The 22,504-nt window shown below is 42.6% G+C and overlaps 1 protein-coding gene across 1 annotated transcript; it reads left to right on the top strand.

The window, feature by feature from the left end:
• Nucleotides 1-5,130: 5,130 nt before the first annotated feature.
• Nucleotides 5,131-11,897, top strand: prep (prolyl endopeptidase). Its single transcript, XM_061091610.1, has 14 exons — nucleotides 5,131-5,271; nucleotides 5,655-5,729; nucleotides 6,061-6,194; nucleotides 7,351-7,481; nucleotides 7,649-7,858; nucleotides 8,027-8,148; nucleotides 8,237-8,342; nucleotides 8,577-8,768; nucleotides 8,869-9,066; nucleotides 9,246-9,349; nucleotides 9,914-10,145; nucleotides 10,496-10,627; nucleotides 10,725-10,881; nucleotides 11,239-11,897. The coding sequence occupies exons 1-14, from the start codon at nucleotides 5,134-5,136 to the stop codon at nucleotides 11,531-11,533; spliced, it is 2,226 nt and encodes a 741-aa protein (XP_060947593.1). The 5' UTR covers nucleotides 5,131-5,133; the 3' UTR covers nucleotides 11,534-11,897.
• The last annotated feature ends 10,607 nt before the right edge of the window (nucleotides 11,898-22,504 follow it).

Raw genomic sequence — 22,504 nt, forward strand, 5'->3', positions numbered from 1 at the left:
TTAAAGGCTGTGAGTTATCTGCACAGGAATGGTGTCCATTATAAAAGGGGAAGTTTATTGCCGCTCGGTGACAACGCCGGTGACATCACCAGGTGCCACTGTGTCTGTCTGCACATCTCTGTGTCTGTGCTGACACTCACGTAAACACACACACGGACACACACACACACACACACACACACACACATACTGTCTTTTAGGAGCAGTCAGACAGCACTATCCTCCACCTGTCTCCAGTGTTACCTGCCCCAGTCATTACAAGGGTCCCAGATCCCCACTGTAAGTGCACATGTCAACAGCAAAATTACAGGGCACGCACACACACATATTTGTTTTGCTTTTAAAAGGGTAATATCCGTCTGCACGCAAGCGATACGTTCATTTTCTCTCTCTCTCCCCCCCACCCTCCCTCCTTCTTTCTTCTTTTCTTTTTCGACAAACCCAGAAAACAAAGCAGGTGAGGTTCAAAGACAAAGCCCGGAGAAGGATGAGATGTAGCAGAGATGACGGACGCACACTGGTGCTGTGTGTTTGTGTAATGACAAGGGGGGGGACTTTGTGTTGTTTGGAGCCTGTGTCTCAGTCCGTCAGTGCGGACTTTACCTCGTTGATTACAAACCCTCTCCTGGAGCCAAAGTGTCCCTTAGATCCCAGCTTTGTTCTCCCGGCTGATGAAGACAAGAAAGTTCGTCCAGATGTCTGCGAGGAAAGTGTCTCTGTCTAGAAATGTGACAAGTCTGACAAGGAGACGGAGAGACGAAGATCTGTGTTCCGACAACGCTGTCAGCTTTGTGTTTTCACTGAAATGACTTACACCAGTGGTTTACTGTCAGTGTAAATATGACACAATGCATGCACAAGCAATCTTCTCTTTCACCAAGTTGGCTCATGGGTAACGTGAGTGCTCTCTTTCCCTTTTCAACATGATCAGTACAAACAATGAGAAACTTTGCTTCTCGTCAGGCTGGTTGACTCGGTCTCATTGTGGGTTTCATTATCCGTTTAGTTTTCTGCTGAAAGAGATCACGACGGTCTGAATAGATACTGACAGAATCTGGTTTTTGGGACGTGGCATCATCCTAAAAACAGACAGCGGTGAGGTCACCGGTGGACGAAGCCCGACTTGTTTCCACTGCTCGGATAAAAAGTAATGATCGCTCTTTCGTCGATTATCAACACACGATATTAGTCACCATGTCTTTCCTTAATCCAGAGAAACTCTGTGGAAATGGCCCCGGCCTCGAACAAAAGAACCAGCTTCACCTTCAGCCAACACACTGTACGTGGACGATGACAAACGCATTTAGCATTTCCTATAATTTGCGCTTTCAATCACGTCCGTCTTCCGCGTGAGCTGTAATTTCCCTTTGACTGGATCCTCAATAACATCCTGCTGTCTGAGGACATCTGAGGGGACAGGTTGGACTGACCCTCCACCACATCACACACGGGACAGAGCAGGGACTGTTATTCCGGCCCTGGCTAATGACAGCTGAATGAGAGAAAGAGGCAGGAAGCTGTCCCCTGTGATCTCTGTATTTAAAAGCGTCCTTATTATTGCTTTTGTATTGTATCGGTGCGCAGGGATCCCTTAAGAGAACTATTATTAAGTTGAAGGCCTGTGACACGACTGTTGCAGTGGATTTTTTTTGCTGAGGATATCACAAAATGACAATGGGCTTCCCTTAGTGATGAAATAAATGCCATATAATCCATTCTGCTGAATGTAACTCGGAAAAAAACTGTGTGTTCCTGTCCAATGATAGTATTACTCATGAACAAATGTTTCTTTTATGGGAATCCAACAGTTTTAAATAACAATCAACCTCACGGTGGCTCTTAGGAACATCTATCCATTCATTATCCTCTCTGTATCTCGGCTGGATCTAATCTCAGTTTACAATGGGCCATGGAGGCGGGCTACACCCTGGACTGGTCGCCAGCCTATCACAGCGGCAAAAGACAAACAATGATTCATGCTCAAGCTCTTCAATGAATCCTGAACTGCATGTGTGTGGACTGTGGGGCCAGAGTACCTGGAGGAAACCCACGCAGACACAGGGACAACATGCAAACTCCAGACACAAAGATCAAACTGGAGTTGGAACACAGAACCTCACGGTGATGCCCGACTTCAGGAGAAGTAAATTCCCCTAAGAGCATCTTCAAAGAATTAGCCTCTGGGAGCAACGGCAAATATTCTGGGGGCTTCTGGTGCAGACATGGGGGTCAAGACTCTTATCACATGAGTCAAACATTTGTCAACACAAAACACAAAGAGCAACACAACAGTTGTTTTAGGTCCAGGCGACATTTTGGCTCATCAAGAGACATGGACGTGAACAGAGCTGACAGAAGTGGCCATAGCGTACGATATTAAATAAATAACATATTATTGTAGAATCTACATTTTGAAAAAGGCTTGAACCGTCAACTCACAACTCACAGGTTATTGGAAATCTGTATAATAAAACAAGTCGAGAAGGTATTTCAAAACCTCAAAACTGTTGAAAACTCTTAATAAATATTTGAACAAGGTGTCAACTTACTGTTTCTTATTGTTTCTGAATTCTATTACACAACACACGTGAAAGTGCGTCAGTTTTTAAAGAGGGATTACACTTAAGCAGTGTTTTAAATAAGTCCTTGGTTGGCCCACAGCGCTTATTGTCACATCCTGTTATGTTAAACTGGTTCATCCAGTCCTGTGAATTTTTAAGTTGTGTTTAATGATCTCTGTTGATTGATATGATCACTGCTTCCTTTCAGTTTTATTATTTCACAAGGAGGTGGAGGAAAACAAAATGAACACCTCTCTCTCACTGAAGGAGCGACTGGGAGTGAAGGGCGTGGAGATTTATGAACGAGTTAACCTCGTGCTAACCCTGCGTAGTGAAACACAGCAGGTGGTCATCCGTCTTTGTCCGCAGCGACAGGTGCTTCCGACTGTGGGGGGGGACGGATCACTGCTGACTGCGGACAATGGGGGAAAACAGGAGGAGGAGGTGGTCTATGGACACTCGGCCATTCTCTACAAATGCATTGAACCCACCCACTCACTCCGAGCATTAAAGTCCATATTTCAACACAAGCGCAAACACGTTCCTACAGACTGTCAGTGTTTTTCCATCCCATAGGACAATAGTTGTGTGACCCACATCTGAGCCTGACATAGGCAAACAGGAAGAGATCCCCTCAGCGTATGAGGGGTATTCTTGACTCCAACGTGAGGAAGAGAAGAAGAATGGAGTGAGGGGGAGGAGGAGGAGGCCGGGATTATCCTTTGACCCAAAACATCCACCTACAAACATTTCCGATACCAAGGGTCTATCAGAGGAGGCCTGAGATCAGCAACCCACCCACGATTACACTGATTTCAACATAGGTGAAGCATTTCTTGCTTTTACTACACCTGCGTCCACACCAGGACGCCACCACACGAAGAGCCGTCTCCTCTCTTAAAAATCCGAGGGCTGATTTGCATGACAGCTCTGACACGCTTCGGAGAGGCGAATATGAAAGTTACAACTCTTCCGAGACATCTGACTGTCTGATCAGCCGTGGTATCCAAACAATGCGTTTCCTTTTCGAATGGAACAAACGCTGCTGTGTAATTAAACCTGTCCCAAGGCTCTTATCTGCATAGCTGCAGGATGACACGCAGCCACAGTGTCGCGTCACTGGAGAAAAAACTCAACACATGCAACAGGACCGACTCTGTTCATAACCCTGCAATTGATTTGAGCAGGTTACAGGTTTCTCTATCGGCAGACTGAGAGAAAATTTAATCAAAATAGAGATTAATCCAAAATCTATGCAAAAAATATAAATCATTCACTTCGGTTGATCCCTCAGATATACGTGCTACCTCCGCGCCCTTTATCCTCGACTATCACTCATTGTGTAAGAGGAGGTGCCGGCGGTAATGACGGTGGAGTCAGGTTTGATTGATTGAAGTAAACAGAGGACGGAAGAAGAGGAGGATGATGAGCAGAAAGAAAGAGGAGTGAAGGGTTGACCTCTCTCCTTTGCTGCCACGCAGATAAGAACGCTGATGGAGATTTCCAGTGGACTCAGATAACCTTTACCTGGAGGGGCACACGTCACCTTTTACAACTTCACTGTCTACACCAAGTCTAGACTTTTGGTTTTTGAAATAATAGGGCCATAGTGTCATATACTTTATGTTCTTTATCTTCTAGGCTCAACCTCAATAGTGACATTAGATACAAAGGAACTTTGGACTGTAGAACAAAAACAAGTTATTTTCCGCTTTGGTATTTCCTTCTTGAGTTTTGTTTTAGATTCGGTGGAATCAGAAAAAAAGTTGAAATCCCTGAAGAGAAATTGCTGTCTTACTGTTGCTCAACTTGCACACACACAAACACACACACACACACACACACACACACACACACACACACACAAACACACACACACACTAAAAGGGTAATATCCTTCCACACAAGCAATATATTTATGTTTTTTGTATTTAAGAAAAACAAAAAAGGAAATTACCAAACTTTACAAATGCACATGTTCAAAAAAGTGTGATGTAAAATCTCATTATGGACAAAAATGCACAAATCACATAAATTAAAATTGCACAAATAGAAAATTAATATTGCTCAGTAGAATTAAAACCTGTTAAAGATAGATCAGCTGCATGTGATCAAATTTATTGTCTTAATTTGCTTTATAACAGTTTCACATAAAAATGGGATGATTCATTTTTGTGTCATTTAATTTAAACATTGAACACGATGATTAAACTAAATCTGAATTCATTACAGCTTAATTGCAAATTGGCATTGCTCTCCTTTTTTGCATTTCACTTTACTTTACTTTTTATATCTTTAACTTTTATATATTTTTATTTTTTTCTCATGTGTGTTGTATTTAATGTGTTTTTATGTTTTATTGTACATTGTATGCACCAACAACCAGAACAAATTCCAGGTGGGTGTAGTAGACCTACTTCTGATTCTGATTTTGATTCTGATTAATGAACTCTCCTATTCTGGCTTGTCCACAGCAGGTGGCGCTGTGCCCACTTTTCCCGGCGTCGCTCTCCTTGTCTTCCCTCGTTGACTGTGCGTGCTGACGTCACTTCCTGCTCGGTGCCCTGAGTTGATGTTTTGTTGGATCAACAGAGTTCTTGTCAAATCTCTCTCTCGTTCCCTGAGGCCACGCTTCTTGTCCCGCACTCCCCGCACACTGGTTCCCAGCATGTCCTTCCAGTACCCGCAGGCGTACCGCGACCAGGCAGTGGTAAGTACACCTGGTTAGCCGGTTAGCCTAGCGTGCTAGCCGGTTAGCCTAGCGTGCTAGCTAACCAGCCGGGGATGCTTAATCATCACGCTCATTCATTCAGCTGGAGCGAGCCGTCTGCTTTGTTAGCATGCTAGTTAGCTTAGCCGGCTCCTGCAGCACAGCCATGACTGTGTTGACAAATGAATGTGACGCCTTTTTATGCTAGTTTTTTTTGTTTTAAATTCTAAACCAACATGACACACATTAGCTAGCATGGTCGGTGCTACGTCCAGGCTAACAGCTGTCCTGGACGTGCTAGCTCGGGAGCTCCAGGCTGTCTGGGCTGTTTTGGATGCCACACCCAGCTGCTGCATGCTTCTAACATCTGTCATCCTCCTCAGGTGGATGACTACCATGGCAGCAAGATGCCAGATCCATACAGCTGGCTGGAGGACCCGGACAGCGAGAAGACGCAGGTAGATGAGCAGAGAAGTCACACAGGTCATAATGACATGAAGCCAGATTGGCACATTACGTCCTCAAAAGACAGCTGTGTGATTATAGCCTTGTTTTGTTGGTGTTGTACTGTCTATACCATGTGTTGCCATGTTTCCAGATTATGCTGTCATTCATAGAGCATGAGGCTCTGTACGTTTTATGTTTTGTTGATCAGCCTGTTTCCGAGAAGCTGGTTTACTAAAAACCTGTTTAAACCCCCTGGTTGGTCCCCTGAAAATGTCATATATCAGTAGATTTGATCACAGAGATGTAAAACATCTACGTACTGGTTTCCTCTTCCTCCTCCAGGCCTTTGTCGGTTCTCAGAACCAGTTGACGTTGCCGTTCCTGGAGCAGAGCGAGGTCCGGGACCTGTTCAAGGAGCGCATGACGGAGCTGTACGACTACCCAAAGTACAGCTGTCCCTTCAAGAGGGGGAGCAGGTGAGCTGATGGAAGAACTGCAGGTTTACTTAGGGTTGCTTTCATGAACTTGGCAGTGATGGCATGTCACAAGAACCATATTTGTTATTTGGTGCTTTCAGATTTTCATCATGTGCCATAGGAACATATGTCAGACACACAAATCCCTTTAAGGCAATAATGATAGACAATATCAGCCACTACGATGGAGAAGCTCAACATAATCACAAAACAACTCACTTAACACATAGGGGTGGGAATTGGCAAAAATGTGACGATTCAATAGTATTGCGATATTTGGGCCACGAATCAATAGTATTGCGATTCTGCGATATATTGCGATACTGCAAGTATTCGATTCGATTCTGCGATATATTGCGATTCATGTCCCCCATATTATTCAATGGCATTACACAAAATTAGGAAAATAAGACTGCTCAACTCACTTCAAATGTCACATTTAATTCTGTGAACAACATTGTCTTCTACATATTAACTGAAGTGCAAAAACTTTGTCCTTGAACATTCAGGAAACAGGACCTTTGTAATTATTTTCTGAATAGGAGACCTCTCACATGAACACTGAGCTCCCAGCACGTAACTTACAATTATTTAAATACAATACAGTAACATAAAGCAGACATAATAGAGTAACATAAACCTGAGAATAATCACATAAATAAGAGTAACCTAGAGCTTCAATCAAATTGAGAAAAATAAACAAATTTGTACTACTAGAGTCCAGTCCAGTTGGCTGCAAGGTCATGACCTAAAATGTTAAATTCATTTGGGAATATTGGCATTTTGTTCAGAAAAAGGAGTTGGTCAACATGCTCAGATGTTAAAGTGCTCCTCTGGGCCGTTACTATATCTCCTGCAGTGGAAAACATCCTTTCCGCATACACACTAGGTATCTTTTAACTCTGAAACTCTCCTCGTCATGCTTTGCCAGCCAGGGGCTGTTACATATTTTAATTGTAAATAAAGTATTAAAAAAATTTAAAAAAAAAAAATTGCAATACTTTGTGCTACAGTATTGATAGTATCGCGGGCGCAAAATATCACGATACTGAACAGAATCGATTTTCCCCCACCACTATTAACACAATAAGCCTCTATATTGTATAATAGTGAAACCTCCTTTTTCACCTGGATGGATTCCTCCTCCTCTGCTCAGGTACTTTCACTTCTACAACACCGGCCTCCAGAACCAGAGTGTGATGTACTTGCAGGAGAGTCTGGAAGCCGAGCCCACAGTCTTCCTGGATCCAAACACTTTTTCTGATGATGGGACAGTTGCCCTGCGAGGTAAGAGAAGAAAATTAACTTTTGTGTGATGATGTTATTGATCTGGTATAAAAATAGATTCTGTGATGTCCAAAAATACGTTGCTATTTATAGTGTCCACACTGACCAAATACATAATTTAACGTTGCTGTTATCTGATATTCTATCTATGTCTCTCCTCCTTTGAGGCTATGCATTCTCCGAGGATGGGGAGTACTTGGCGTACGGCACCAGTGCCAGCGGGTCCGACTGGGTGGAGATCCAGTTCCTAGGGGTTGAAGGTGCCAAGCCTCTGGAGGACCGCCTGGAGCGAGTCAAGTTCAGCTGCATGTCCTGGACCCATGATGGGAAGGGTCTTTTCTACAACTCCTACCCCGAACAAAAGGGCAAGAGTGATGGTGAGATCAAGATATAACTTTCCCTCTGCCCTCACACAGCTGTGTTTTATCACTGATCTTTCTGCAGTGCACACCCTCTCTCTTTGCTTCTCCTCTCTACTCTCATCATGTATTTTCCTGTCACCACTGGGGGGCAGTGATGAATCTAAACCCTGTTGTCTCTGTTAGGCACTGAAACCTCCACCAACCTGCACCAGAAGCTGTACTTCCACGTGCTGGGGACCCCGCAGTCCGAGGACGTGCTGTGTGCAGAGTTCCCCGACAACCCCAAGTGGATGAGTGGAGCTGAGGTACGACCGGAAGGTTATCTCGCTTCTGAGAAAATAAAAGACCAAAGAGGTTGTGTTGTTCATTGATGTACGACACTGTGCACTGCAGGTATCAGATGACGGGCGATATTTGCTGCTGTCCATCAGGGAAGGTTGTGATCCAGTCAACAGACTGTGGTACTGTGATCTGAAGACCACTCCTCAGGGTATTACAGGTATGTTATGCCCAAATGTTTATCAATATAATTTTATTTTACCCTGAATTGAAACAGTGACAACTAAACCACAAATATAGCTTTGGTTTGTGTTTATTGTGCCTGTTCAGCACCTTCTTATTTATTCAAATATCACATTTTCAGCCTTGATTTGACTCATTTAGAATCTGAACCAGGGTTGCTTCAGTATTGATTTGCCTTCTTCATAGGATTAAAACACTCCTTATGTTCCAGGACTTTTGCCGTGGGTGAAGCTGATCGACAACTTTGACGCCGAGTACGAGTATGTGACCAACGAGGGCACGCTGTTCACATTCAAGACGAACCTGGAAGCTCCACGCTATCGCCTCATCAACATCGACTTTGCCTTGCCTGCCCAGAGCAGCTGGAAGGAGCTCATCCCTCAGCACGACAAGGACGTTATCGGTCAGTAGCTGCCATACTCACATTAACTGTATCACTAAAACATCATCTGATTTCTTAACTTCTTACTCATCGTCTTCCCTTTGCCACGTGTCTCCCACAGTGTTCGCCACCTGCACGTACTCGAGCTTCCTGTTTGTGTGTTTCCTCCACGACGTGAAGAACGTGTTGAAAATGTACCAGCTGAGCTCGGGGGAGGAGCTTAGGACCTTCCCCCTGGACGTGGGCTCTGTGGTGGGCTTCACCGGACGGAAGAGAGACTCTGAGATCTTCTACTACTTCACGTCCTTCCTCTCTCCAGGTAACGCTATCCACACGTTTTCAGAGACAGAGTGATGATAAAGCCGATAAAATGTAAACTGGATTGTACCGATTGAGTGGGACTTATTTGATTTTGCAGTAGCGATCGTGTGGTTTGATTTCTGGGTCACATATTGTCTTGAACAAAGTAAGTGATGCTTTTCCCTTTTTTCCACCCAGCCATCATTTACCACTGCGACCTGACCCAGGAGCCGCTGCAGCCCCACGTCTTCAGAGAGGTCACCGTCAAAGGCTTCAACACCTCCGACTACCAGACCACCCAGGTGACTGGAGAATTGTCTTAATTCAACATTTTATTTCTGGCAGGCAATTCTTTTTTCTTTTTGTGTTCCTAATAACTAAAGTGGTCCCTGAGACATTAAAAGGAAACGTGTTTTCATCGAGTTGTTTCACGACAGCCGACCTCGACCCGGTTTTTATGAAGTATTGACTCGATGTATTAATTGAGTTGTCAGGAGAAAAACCCGCAGCTGACACGTGTGCTGGACCAGAACAAATCCCTCTCAGTCTGGACAGGAGACGTTTTCAAACTGCCTAATGTCATATTTCTCAACTTCCAAACAGATCTTTAATATTTTTTATTATTCTAATGAAAGCAGTTTAGCCTATAATACAGTTTCTCAGAATCCGAATCGTTGTTTGATCCCTGCTGAGGACAGTGAATAACATTGTAAATGTGAATAAAGAGAGGCACTGAGGACAGGCTGTTATTGTGCCTCCTTTCTACTCCTCTCGTCTGACTCAAGGACAGAAGAAGATCCAAGATAAAGCTTTGTTGTCCTTGAACGGTTCCTGACAGCCTGTCTTTGTCCATGTTTTTCTTCCAGATCTTCTATCCCTCCAAGGACGGCACTCAAATCCCCATGTTCATCGTGCACAAGAAGGGCATCAAGCTGGACGGCTCCCATCCAGGCTTCCTGTACGGCTACGGGGGATTCAACATCTCCATCACACCGAGCTTCAGCGTCTCCCGCCTCATCTTCGTCAGACATCTTGGGGGAGTCCTCGCCGTCGCCAACATCAGAGGAGGAGGAGAGTACGGGGAGACCTGGCACAAAGGTGAGGCTGAACATGTGACACGCTGATATTACGGATCCTGTGACCATTCATGTCCAGGTTTGTGCCCTTGAGTTAAAAGGAAGTAGATTGTCTTCTCTGCAGCAGGTTCTGTAAAATAGAGAAACAACAATGAACAGTACGACAATAGATTTCTTTTCCTGGGCCACAGACGACAGGGAAGTGTTAAAAACGTTTTGCCGCCACTTCTCCCCTGATAGTCGAGGATGATAATACTCCCAGAGTTTTCAAAATAAAAAATGTCCAGCAGTGTTATTTGTCAGGTCAGGCTCATCCATCCTTGCAGCACAAACCTCATTTACATGCTTCCACCCTATGTTCTTCTCTTGTAGCTGGCATGCTGGCCAACAAGCAGAACTGCTTCACAGATTTCCAGTGTGCAGCGGAGTATCTCGTGAAGGAGGGATACACCTCCTCGTCCAAACTCACTATAAACGGAGGCTCCAATGGAGGTCTGCTCGTTGGTACGTATGCTGCCGCCGGCTGAAGATCAACGTTAACACGAGTTTGAGCTGCACAGTGATCAGTCGATGACGTGTCTGACTGCTTCCTCTCTCTCAGCCGCCTGCGTGAACCAGCGGCCGGAGCTGTTCGGCTGCGCCGTGGCTCAGGTCGGCGTCATGGACATGCTGAAGTTCCACAAGTTCACCATCGGTCACGCCTGGACCACAGACTTCGGCTGCTCAGAAGACAAAAAGCAGTTTGATTGCCTCATGAAGTAAGTGCTCCCAGAACGAGGTGAAGTCAAATACTGGAATAAGCATTTCATCTTTTAATGTCTAATTTAAAGTTTTTACCAGAACAGTCCTCTTATGAAACCATATGTAAATTCACTAGATCCAGATTTTTATTTTGGATCTGTACTGAATTGAAACTGCACCCTCATAACTATCCGTCCTCTTAACATGCCCGATTTTTTTTCATTTTAAATTATTCCCTTGAGAAAGTTGAGAATTGGCCGATAGGTGCTGATCTGAAAAGTCTTCTTTTTACAGAATAAAACTTACATTTACATTATTTTTTAAACATAGCCAGTGTTCATCTTCTCTTACATTCCACTCCTTCTCTTCCGCAGATACTCCCCGCTCCATAACATCCGCATCCCAGAAGGCAACGGGGTCCAGTACCCAGCAGTGCTCCTGCTCACCGGTGACCACGACGACCGCGTGGTGCCCCTCCACTCTCTGAAATACATCGCCACCCTGCAGCACATCGTCGGCCGCAGCTCCAAGCAGACGAACCCCCTGTTCATCCTCGTGGACACAAAGTCGGGCCACGGCGCCGGCAAACCCACCAGCAAGGTCATCCAGGAGGTGGCGGACACCTACGCCTTCATCGCTCGCTGTCTCAAGATCTCCTGGGTCAAATAACGAGTTCTTTGGTACTCAAAATCATCTTTTGGAATACTGTTCACATTCTTTACAACTTTACAGCAGCACTTGCTTATGTTTACCCAGCCATCACTATTCACCATATCTGTAGTCCGGGCCATGAGTGTAGTCCTTTTTAAACCAAGCGTCTACATTGTCAGTGTTTAAACGGAGGCTCACCTTCACAGTTACAGCAATCAGCCAATCAGCCGTTACAGTCCTGAGGTTTAAGTGGCAAAAGTTTATTTGACTTTGATCGTTTCCGCTCCAACATTATGCGTATTATTTATTTTTGGAAAGGATGGGGGATGTGAGAAAATGAGAAAACTGCCGTAGCTGACAGTATTTGTGTGTGTGTGTGTGTGTGTGTGTGTGTGTGTGTGTGTGTGTGTGTGTGTGTGTGTGTGTGTGTGTGTGTGTGTGTGTGTGTGTGTGTGTGTGTGTGTGTGTGTGTGTGTGTGTGTGTGTGTGTGTGTGTGTGTGTGTGTGTGTGTGTGTGTGTGTGTGTGTGTGTGTGTGTGTGTGTGTGTGAGCGTGAGATGACGTTCAAATGTCAGTCCCTACATTTCTTTCAGACTGATGTTGATTTCTACCTCTTGACATGTGCTGATTGTTTACCTTCGAAAGGGAACAGGACACAATGCCACAACTACAATAAATCATCTTTTTAAACAGTGAATTTGTTCCTGTCCGTTTATTATTTTTTAGAAAAACTACACTGATCGAGACAGTAGTTGTAGTTTTTTGTCATTTACATACATTACGAAGAGCTGACCTATAAAGTCATGGTCATCAATATTTATCTAGAGATAAACTACTATTTTTTTTTGTTTAGTAGCAAATTGAGAAATAAGAGTTTTACTTATTTTCTAATCTGCCCCGAGTTGTGTTTTGAGAAAAGGAGGTGACAGCAGGATCATGTGTAGCTGCTGGGGGTTTTGTGAGCGTGTAGGTGTCCAGTCGTCCACCAGGGGGCAGTCGCTGTGACACAGCAACACGTGCAGCAGGAGCAGAAAGTGAGGGTGGTCTGACAATGGGCCCCATGTGGGTTACTCAACATACATGTTTTGTACTGAAGAACCTCACTGATGCTCCACTCTCCTGTTCATAGAGGAAATACTTCAGGGACTTAAGAGAAATTCCTTTTAAAAAATTATTTCCTCTATTTAACCACTTCTGTGACAAATTATATTTAACTTATGATATAAATTCACAAAGGAATAAATGAAAAGTGCTTTAGTTTTTTTTTAAACAACTTCCTGTTTTATCTTCCTGCATGAATGAGTATTTGAAAAAGGAAACAATTTCTGCATGGAAAAAATTTGCAATATAACGAATAACAGTTCGGCCTTTACATCACAGCTCAACAGACAAGCTTTAAACGTTTAGTAGGATAAATCAATCTGAGTTAAATGAAGGAAATTATTTGATTTTGTTTTAGAGGCTTTTTTATGATTTAACGAAACAAAAGCTCTGAGCAAAAGAACTTTAGAATTATTGTTGTGGTCAAAGCCTCACTTCATTAGTTTGAATATGAACTTTGTGATGATATAAAACAAACTTCCCATTCATTCAAATAATAAATAAAACATTGTAAAACAAGATACGAATCATGACAGTAATGAATTTATCATTTAAACGAGGAAACTAGATCTCTCTCAATTCAGTCCTACACAAAATGAACATAGAGCAGGAGATGGTCAGAAACACACACATAAAACACATAAATTATATCAATTAAATCCCTTGCACAGTTTAATTTTGACCAGAAAAGGGCAAATTTACTCATTTGGTACAAACATAAATAATTTATCAAACATAGGCCTTAGTTCAAGCGTGCATGATAGTCTAGTGAACCACCAGGCGGCGCTGTGCAGCCCTGTGACACTGCAGCAGGCCCAGAGAGCCTGATGAGTCTGAGCCTGATGATCTCCTCCAAATTATAAACCAAATATATATTTATATTAAAACATTTCATCTTATCTGGCCCTGACGTCCTCTTGTTTATTATAGATTATCTGTTATGTGTTATAGATTATAAATGATCGATTATAAATGACTGTTTTGTTATAAATTAGATTTGATATGTTGTTATATATCTATTAATTGTTTTATATTTTAGATTATAGACTGTTTCAATTACTTACCGTTAGAGATTCTAAATTATAATATTTAATATTATTTATATTTGTTTAGACGTGAGATTTGGATTCAGACATCTTCATCTTCTGTTTTCTACACGTTACTAAGTTTTAATGCTCCTGGCTTCTGATTGGCTGACACGTTTGAAGACGCTCAAAAATATCCAATGAGCACCCACCTGTGGCCGTGCTGAAATATTAATGCGCCGACCGGAAACTGCGGAGGGACTATATGAGGGACTATATTCCTCAGCGGATGAGCAACGAATAAATATTTCACAACAACACGTCGCAGTTTTAATAATTTTTAGTTAATTGATTAGTTTTCTGTGGAGGAAGTTTTTAACCAGATGAGATGAGAAGAGTAAATATTCAATTATATATCCAACTTTTCTTTAAAGTAATAAAATTCTGTTTTAAAGAAGCAACATGTAAAACCACTCACATGAGGCCAGAATATTTACTCTTATTACTTACTCCTAAATAAATGAAATATTTCAATCCCTATGACAAATTTGTTATCTTTATTATTATTAATATTATTGTTGTTCTTCTTCTGGTTAACATTATTATTATTACAGCTAGTTTTATTCTCCTCTTGAGTACAAAGGTTATTCATTTGTGTTGTGAATTGCATTTAGAGAACAGATCTACTGCGTCAGTTTCAGATTCTTTATAAAAGTCTTTCTTAAACTTTTCTGTTTCTGCTTGAGGCCTAAAACCCATCCAGGGCTGCAGGGTCTCTGCATGTGATTGGTCCCTTTAAGACAAAGACCCTGTAATATTGTCCAATAATCACTCACGTTTACACTGAACCACACAAACCAGGACTTTGCCGCCTCTGTGTGGGATCGCTTGTCTTTCCCGGAAGCAGAGGCGTGACCTGGGCCCCGGTGCCGCCATGTTGGCTCTGCTCCGAGCTGAAGGGACTTCATGACTGCAGCGTTTTAAATTCTATACCCTGAGCTCCTATATCAGCTGATCCAGGGTCAGTTGTGGTCACTGCAGGAGAAGTGAGTGCATGAGGAGCAGATGCCAGATCAGTGAGGAAGGTTTGACGAAGAGGATAACTACCAACATTAAGATTGAAGAAAGGAAAGAAGGTTTCATACTTGTTTTGGAAATGAAAGGGAAAGTGTAGTAACTGTGGTTTTGAATGGAGGTTCACAGGGTGCTGGGTGGGGGGGATGTGGAGTATTGATCTTTATCAACAAGGGACAGAGGTGGGGGGATGGCTGGGAGCCTGCAGGGGGTGTGGGGGGGGTGCCACATGGTTTGAAGAGCAGTGATAAGCTCAGGCACAAGCAGAGGGAAACTGAAACCACAGCTTTAACCATCTCCTCACCCCAGTGGGTCGAGCTCAGGACCAGTGGGCTGAGATCAGGACCAGTGGGTCGAGCTCAGGACCAGTGGACTGACCTCAGGACCAGTGGGTCGAGCTCAGGACCAGTGGGCTGAGCTCAGGACCAGTGGACTGAAATCAGGACCAGTGGGTCGAGCTCAGGACCAGTGGGTGGAGCTCAGGACCAGTGGACTGAGCTCAGGACCAGTGGGCTGAGATCAGGACCAGTGGGCTGAGATCAGGACTAGTGGGTCGAGCTCAGGACCAGTGGGCCACCTCAGGACCAGTGGGTCGAGCTCAGGACCAGTGGGCTGACCTCAGGACCAGTGGGCTGACCTCAGGACCAGTGGGCCGAGAGTTTGAAGAGCAGTGATAAGCTCAGGCACAAGCAGAGGGAAACTGAAACCACAGCTTTAACCATCTCCTCACCCCAGGACCAGTGGGTCGAGCTCAGGACCAGTGGGCTGAGATCAGGACCAGTGGGTGGAGCTCAGGACCAGTGGGCCGAGCTCAGGACCAGTGGGCTGAGATCAGGACCAGTGGGTCGAGCTCAGGACCAGTGGACTGACCTCAGGACCAGTGGGTCGAGCTCAGGACCAGTGGGCTGAGCTCAGGACCAGTGGACTGCAATCAGGACCAGTGGGCTGAGATCAGGACCAGTGGGCTGAGATCAGGACCAGTGGGTTGAGCTCAGGACCAGTGGGCTGACCTCAGGACCAATGGGCTGACCTCAGGACCAGTGGGCTGACCTCAGGACCAGTGGGTCGAGCTCAGGACCAGTGGGCTGACATCAGGACCAGTGGGCTGACCTCAGGACCAGTGGACTGACCTCAGGACCAGTGGGTCGAGCTCAGGACCAGTGGGCTGACATCAGGACCAGTGGGCTGACCTCAGGACCAGTGGGTCGACCTCAGGACCAGTGGACTGACCTCAGAGCTGCAGGAGCGGCTCTTAAAATGCTCCTCATCTCTGCAGGCTCACTTCTGTGCAGACGCTTTGAATCTGCCTCCTCCTCCTCTTCCTCCTCCTCCTCCACCTCCTCTTCCTCCTCCACTTCGGCTGCAGCTTCTGTTGCAGCTTCACCATAAAATATTCATCGATGGAAAGTCTCTCTTTGATTCCAGCGCGGTCCACGCAGGTTCACAAGTCTCGCAGCCTGAACATGTAACTCGAGCCCCAGGTCGGTGTGAAGGCTCCGGCTCCTGCGAGGCGACACCTCCTCTCCTCATTCACTCCAGCAGCGGGACGCAGAGAGAGAGAGAGAGGGGAGAGAGAGAGAGAGAGCGAGCTGCTCCACCGGGACCATCGCATCATCCACGGGGGGAACCAGGGAGGATGTCCGATCCTACAGGTGAGTCTCTTGCTTGTTTAACTCTCAGCAGAAACGCTCCTGTCGTGGTTTATTCGTCTTTACTTTTTCACTTTGTGGTGATTTAGCTGCAGGATGAAGCGCATCTGCACAATCTTGCTTCCATTGATCCGAATGCAGATGTGGACAAAGTGATTGATTCGGTTCTGGTGCCACAGACACTCACTGAAGTTATGGATCCATTAATGCGCCTTTAATAAACCTATTATTTAACAGGGGTGGGTTTTATCATGTGCAAACTTCAAGACCTTATAATAAAGGCACCGGAATGAAAACCACCTGTTAATCAAATGTGACCGAGCTCCTCCAGGATCGATGCCAGAGCTGTTGCACGGATATTACAGGATTATTGATGAGATCTTTCGTTAGAGAACCGGATCCCTCATCGGGTCCGAAGCTTCGTTCAGGCGTCGTTTCAACTTCGAACAGGTCCGATGAAGCTTGGGGGGGGAAACACCAGGAAACACACTGACCTGAGGAATCCCAGGAAAACGAAACAAATCTAATAAAGCGCTGAAATACAGATATTTGTGCGCATTTGTTTGTGCGCACCGGCTGCAGGCGCTTCTTCTTCTCCATCCTCCCTCCCCTCGCTCCCTCTCTGTGACGTCACCGATACGTTCATTCACATATTTGCAGGCTGTTTACTCCCGTCGGAGCACACAGAGGAATTTAAGGACAGAGAGAGGAACACGTGGTTTAGTAGAACATTCACTCACTTCAGTGATCGTCGTCGTGGTTGTTGTTGTTGTCCGAGTGAAGCTGAAGTGGGAGTGAGTGAATCTGAGAGATTGAGATGAAGAAGTGTTGAAAAGCAGTTCTCAGTTTCTTCAAAATGTGCCGGATTGAAAAGCTTCTGTAAAAAATGTGTGTTTCTGCCGCAGAGATTTAGAATTATCGCATGAAATATGATTTTAAACGAGTGGTTTAGTGGCGTTTTGGGGAAATGCAGAGTGTAGAACATGCACCACAGAGGCTTGTGGGTCACCTTTGTGGTCAAGTATGGAGCACATGCTCCACATGAGAGGTTCTAAACTCCTTTTATTCGTTGGCTGGAAATATTTCCAAACGAAATTCGTGAATATGTCAAAGAAACAACTTTGATTTAGAAGAAAGTTCTTCTTCTTCTTCTTTTCCCATAGCAGGAGGCAGAGCTGGTGAGAAGACGTGGTTTGAAGCTGCAGTGACTGAGGCCTGATTAGAATACAAATATTATAAACTCATAATTAAGTTGATGTTTTGTGAGTTGCTTCATCTTCTTTCTGGGTGAAAACATGTGTGTGGCATGAAGCTGCTTTGTGAGCACAACTCTGTTTACACTTTCTTGTGGAAGGATGTAAAAAGTGAGGGATTGGGGGCTGGAATGCATGAAGTGAACGACAAATAACAACCCCCCAACCCCTCCACTAAAAAGGAGAAAGAAAGGAGGAAAGAGAGAGAGACGAACCCAGTGAACCCTTTGAACTGCATTGACAGCAACGCTGGGCCAAAGGCAAATTTCCTCTGGGAGCCTACAGGGTGAGGAGTGGGGGTTGGGTGAGGTTAGCTGGGGTGAGGGAGTCTAAAGTCTGCTCAGGAAAGTTGGTATTCAAACAGCTCAGGAATCTGTGTGTGTGGCACCGGGGTTCAATCATCACGATCAACCATTTTCTGTTCAAGACTCAGAGATGAGCCCGATGTTCAGTTTGCAGAGATTTGACCTCCAAGGCTTTTTTCACTTCTTGGATAATTCACTGAAACAAGTAAATAGTTTGAGCTTCAGCTTTTGAAATGGAGACTTGTGTGATGGGTTAAATCTAAATCTTTGTGAATTCATTATCATTTAGAGTTGATATTCTTTTTTACAAAACAAAACAAAAACATCTGTATTTAGCAATTTAGTTTAGTTTCCATTGATAAATGATTTTTAATTTATTTTCTGTTTAGTGTCTGAGTTGTATTTCCTCATCTGACATAAGGTTGATAAAAACACCAGAAGTAACATTTGAATAAGTCTAGTACATTTTTATACATGAATAATTCAAGAGTTTTGTTGTATTTAATGAATCTATTCAGATATTGTCAAAGTACCAAACCAAAGAAAACCTGCACACTCTAAAAATAAATTTCCATACAGGTTAAACAGAGATGCATTCATTCAATCATTCATTCAATCATTCAATCGTTTTATTTCATCAGGACTGTTCAAACAGGCAGAAACGTGACGTTTAAACTTACATTACAAGCTTCTATTATCAAAGCTTTTAGGCCAGTTCATTGCAAAACATCCAAGAAGTTGCTCTTTTGTCCAATTCATTTGTAAATTAAAAGAAAATAAGAGAACTGATTAACATTAAGTTAAAAACTACATTTTAAACTTTTTTATCCTGCAGCAGTTTGTCTCACAGTGAAGCAAATAAAAAAGTAGAATTAGACTAAAACGTCTTGTCCCTTGATCAAGTCTGGGTCTGTTACCTTTTGCAGAAATTCGTATGAACAGTTTTTGGTTTTGTTTGATCCTAAACAGAAGCAGAATAAACGATTGATTGAAAGTTAAAAAAAGTTTTAAAACCATCTTATCCTGCAGTATAAAGACAAGTATGACATTTATTTTCATTTCATTTAAAAAATAGGCCCATTCATTTTCAAGTTACTGAAATGAGTTCCTTAACTTTGAGATAAGTTCATTTGAGAAATTCCTGTTCTAAAACCTTCACTGTATTTCTTCACAACTAGAAAAGTGAAAAAAAAACAAAAATCTTCAGTTAAAAGACGTTATATAAAAATATAATAATTAATTAAAAAATAAGATAATTTTGACTGTGGTTTTTTGGGTTGGTACTAGTGTGAAATAGATTTTTTATATTTATGGAGCACATTTCTGAACTTTACTTAAACTTTAGATAAATATCACAAAATATGTAGAGTAAAATATGAAAAACAATCTCATCACATAGCGACATGAATTAATGAAAAATAACGAAAACGAAAGAAATGCAGCTGCAGTTTCAGATCAACTTATAATTTGATCTCGTGTCAGTTTCTTTCCTCTTTGTTACAAAACCTCTTGTGAAAAATTGTTGGATAAATAAAAGAAAACTGAGTTAAAATAAGTCAGAAGTTGTAAAGTTAATAAAAAGGCAACTTTGTTTGTTATAAAACAAGAATAACAAAAGAATGTAGATGCATTTTTAGTTTATATATATGTCATTTAACTTCCTTTACCTTTGTACAATATTTCAAATTAAGAGTTGATGATTTAATTCATTCTCCTCAAGGAGAAAAGTGGAAATAAGACTGAAACAAGTTGAAACAAGTTTAATAAAACAATCTCTCCCAGTAGCATTCAGCCAAAAACAATTAAAAACAATAAAAAACGATGTAAAAGAAGTTTTTTTTATTGCAAATGTTCTTCTGAAAAGTTGCTCTTTTTAGTCCATGTGTTTGTCTCCATGATAAAACAGTTGAAACATGATCTGATTGGAATTAAAACTGGTTTAAAAACTATTGAATCTTCCAGTTTAACAGCAAATATTCAGGTGAATGTAAAGTATAACTTCCAGCTGGTGTCACAACTAACAAAAGAAAAGAAAAGTTCAAAGTTTCCTTACAATTAAATTAAATTTGAAATGATTCCCTTACACTTGAAAAATTACTTAAAAAGTTGTTTAAGTATTTAAAATCTCCTCATGTTGGTGTTTCCGCTGCTTCTTGTGACAAACCTCTTGTCATGAGCGGTCACACACGTCAGTGAGCTGCGCTGTGTGATTCCCACTGACGTGTCCTAATCAGAAAGCTCCTGTCAGGATATGAGTGAGTGGATAACATCTGACACTGGCATCCAACCCTGTGACCCAAACAGTAATTCCTCTGGCCGCTGCGGAGGCCTCCTCCTCTGCAAGCATCTTCAAAAACAGGCCTTCGTGCTGGGGGCTGGGATGGATGGGATTGGGGGTAGGGGGCAAAAAGCGCGTGAATTCCGGAGGGTGGGCTCTGTCGCCCCGGTGGGTGGAGATGGGGCTTGTTGTTGTTTCATTCCTCCAACGTGTTTTTCCCCCTCTTCTCCTCATATACCCGGGAATAACCCCTCTTGACAAACGTGCCACCAGGGGAGATGTGAGATAAGATGGGGAGGGTCTCGGTGAACATGTTCTCCTGGCCTGTTGTTATTGATCTTGTGTGTGGTCTCACCAGAGCTGATGGTGGACATGGCATCTGAATTAGCAGTGAGAGGGGCTGTGCTGTTTAAACCTGTGCAACACTCTCACTTTAAAGGTTCTCAAACGGAATAAGGTACATTTTATGATACTTTCAGTATTTATTAAAGTTTTGAGCATAAATAAAGTATCAAGTTTGATTAATTTTGGCGTTTTTTTGCCTTATTAAAGTTACTTAAAATAATCTGAGGTCTTCTATTTGCTGTTTTATTTGTGCTTTTGAAACGCAGAATTGAAAACAAGCTACAGGCCAACTCCTCCCTACGTTTACAGCCTCTCTCTAGATTATTAAGAACTAAATCCAAATGTCCTCAACCTTAAGGATTGATTTCCCATTGACAGCTTCACGTCACAGGACTGAACACATCAGTTGTTTTTCTCAGGGTTTTTTCCGTCACATTCCAAAGCTGTGAGTTCAGCTCTCCTCTGGTGCCCACTAGGATGCTGGGAGGTAACTGGTCGTATATGTGGGGAACACGAGCTGCAGCAACAACAAGTCCATGCATGGAAACGCAGAGAGAAAGTGATCACGTCCAGTTTACCCTGTGTTGTTTTCAAGTTGTGCTCAATTTTGAGTTACAGTAAATTATCTCTCTGTTGTTAATTTATTTCAAATATTGAGCTTAAGTTTTTAAACCATTTAAGAGCAGAGTTGCTTGTTTCTGCAGTCAGATATCAGAGGGTTGAATAACACAGATTGTAAACTAGTGGTATTGTGGGTTTACTTTGTATCTTCCAAATCATTTCATGTTTTGTGCTTGTATAATAAATATCTGGATGGATGGATGGATGGATGGATGGATGGATTGATAGAAAGAAAGATAGATAGATAGATAGACAGACAGACAGACAGACAGACAGACAGACAGACAGACAGACAGACAGACAGACAGACAGACAGACAGACAGACAGACAGACAGACAGACAGACAGACAGACAGACAGACAGACAGACAGACAGACAGACAGACAGACAGACAGACAGACAGACAGACAGACAGACAGACAGACAGACAGACAGACAGACAGACAGACAGACAGACAGACAGACAGACAGACAGACAGACAGACAGACAGACAGACAGACAGACAGACAGACAGACAGACAGACAGACAGACAGATAGATAGATAGATAGATAGATAGATAGATAGATAGATAGATAGATAGATAGATAGATAGATAGATAGATAGATAGATAGATAGATAGATAGATAGATAGATAGATAGATAGATAGATAGATAGATAGATAGATAGATAGATAGATAGATAGACAGATAGACAGAAAGATAAGATAGATAGGATGGATAGATGGATGGATAGATAGATAGACAGATAGACAGATAGACAGATAGACAGATAGACAGATAGACAGATAGACAGATAGACAGATAGATAAGATAGATAAGATAGATGGATGGATAGATAGATAGATAGATAGATAGATAGATAGATAGATAGATAGATAGATAGATAGATAGATAGATAGATAGATAGATAGATAGATAGATAGATAGATAGATAGATAGATAGATAGATAGATAGATAGATAGATAGATAGATAGATAGATAGATAGATAGATAGATAGATAGATAGATAGATAGATAGATAGATAGATAGATAGATAGATAGATAGATAGATAGATAGATAGATAGATAGATAGATAGATAGATAGATAGATAGATAGATAGATAGATAGATAGATAGATAGATAGATAGATAGATAGATAGATAGATAGATAGATAGATAGATAGATAGATAGATAGATAGATAGAAAGTCAAGGGCATTGCACATACAGGAAACAACAAGAGACTAAATACAAAAGATGACAAACTATGTATAAGAGACAAGTATGCAAAGTTGCAGTAGTGGATTGCAAATATGAATATGACTTAAATAAATGTGAATAAAAGGATAAT

The sequence above is a fragment of the Limanda limanda genome, chromosome 18 (assembly GCF_963576545.1).
Source record: "Limanda limanda chromosome 18, fLimLim1.1, whole genome shotgun sequence".
Classification (NCBI taxonomy): domain Eukaryota; kingdom Metazoa; phylum Chordata; class Actinopteri; order Pleuronectiformes; family Pleuronectidae; genus Limanda; species Limanda limanda.

Bases quoted from the DNA above. Each gene is read 5' to 3' on its own strand.
- prep (XM_061091610.1), top strand. From the start codon at position 5,134: ATGTTTTGTTGGATCAACAGAGTTCTTGTCAAATCTCTCTCTCGTTCC. The intron at 7,482-7,648 runs GTAAGAGAAGAA...TCCTCCTTTGAG, and splicing joins TGGGACAGTTGCCCTGCGAG to GCTATGCATTCTCCGAGGAT. The intron at 8,149-8,236 runs GTACGACCGGAA...TGTGCACTGCAG, and splicing joins AGTGGATGAGTGGAGCTGAG to GTATCAGATGACGGGCGATA.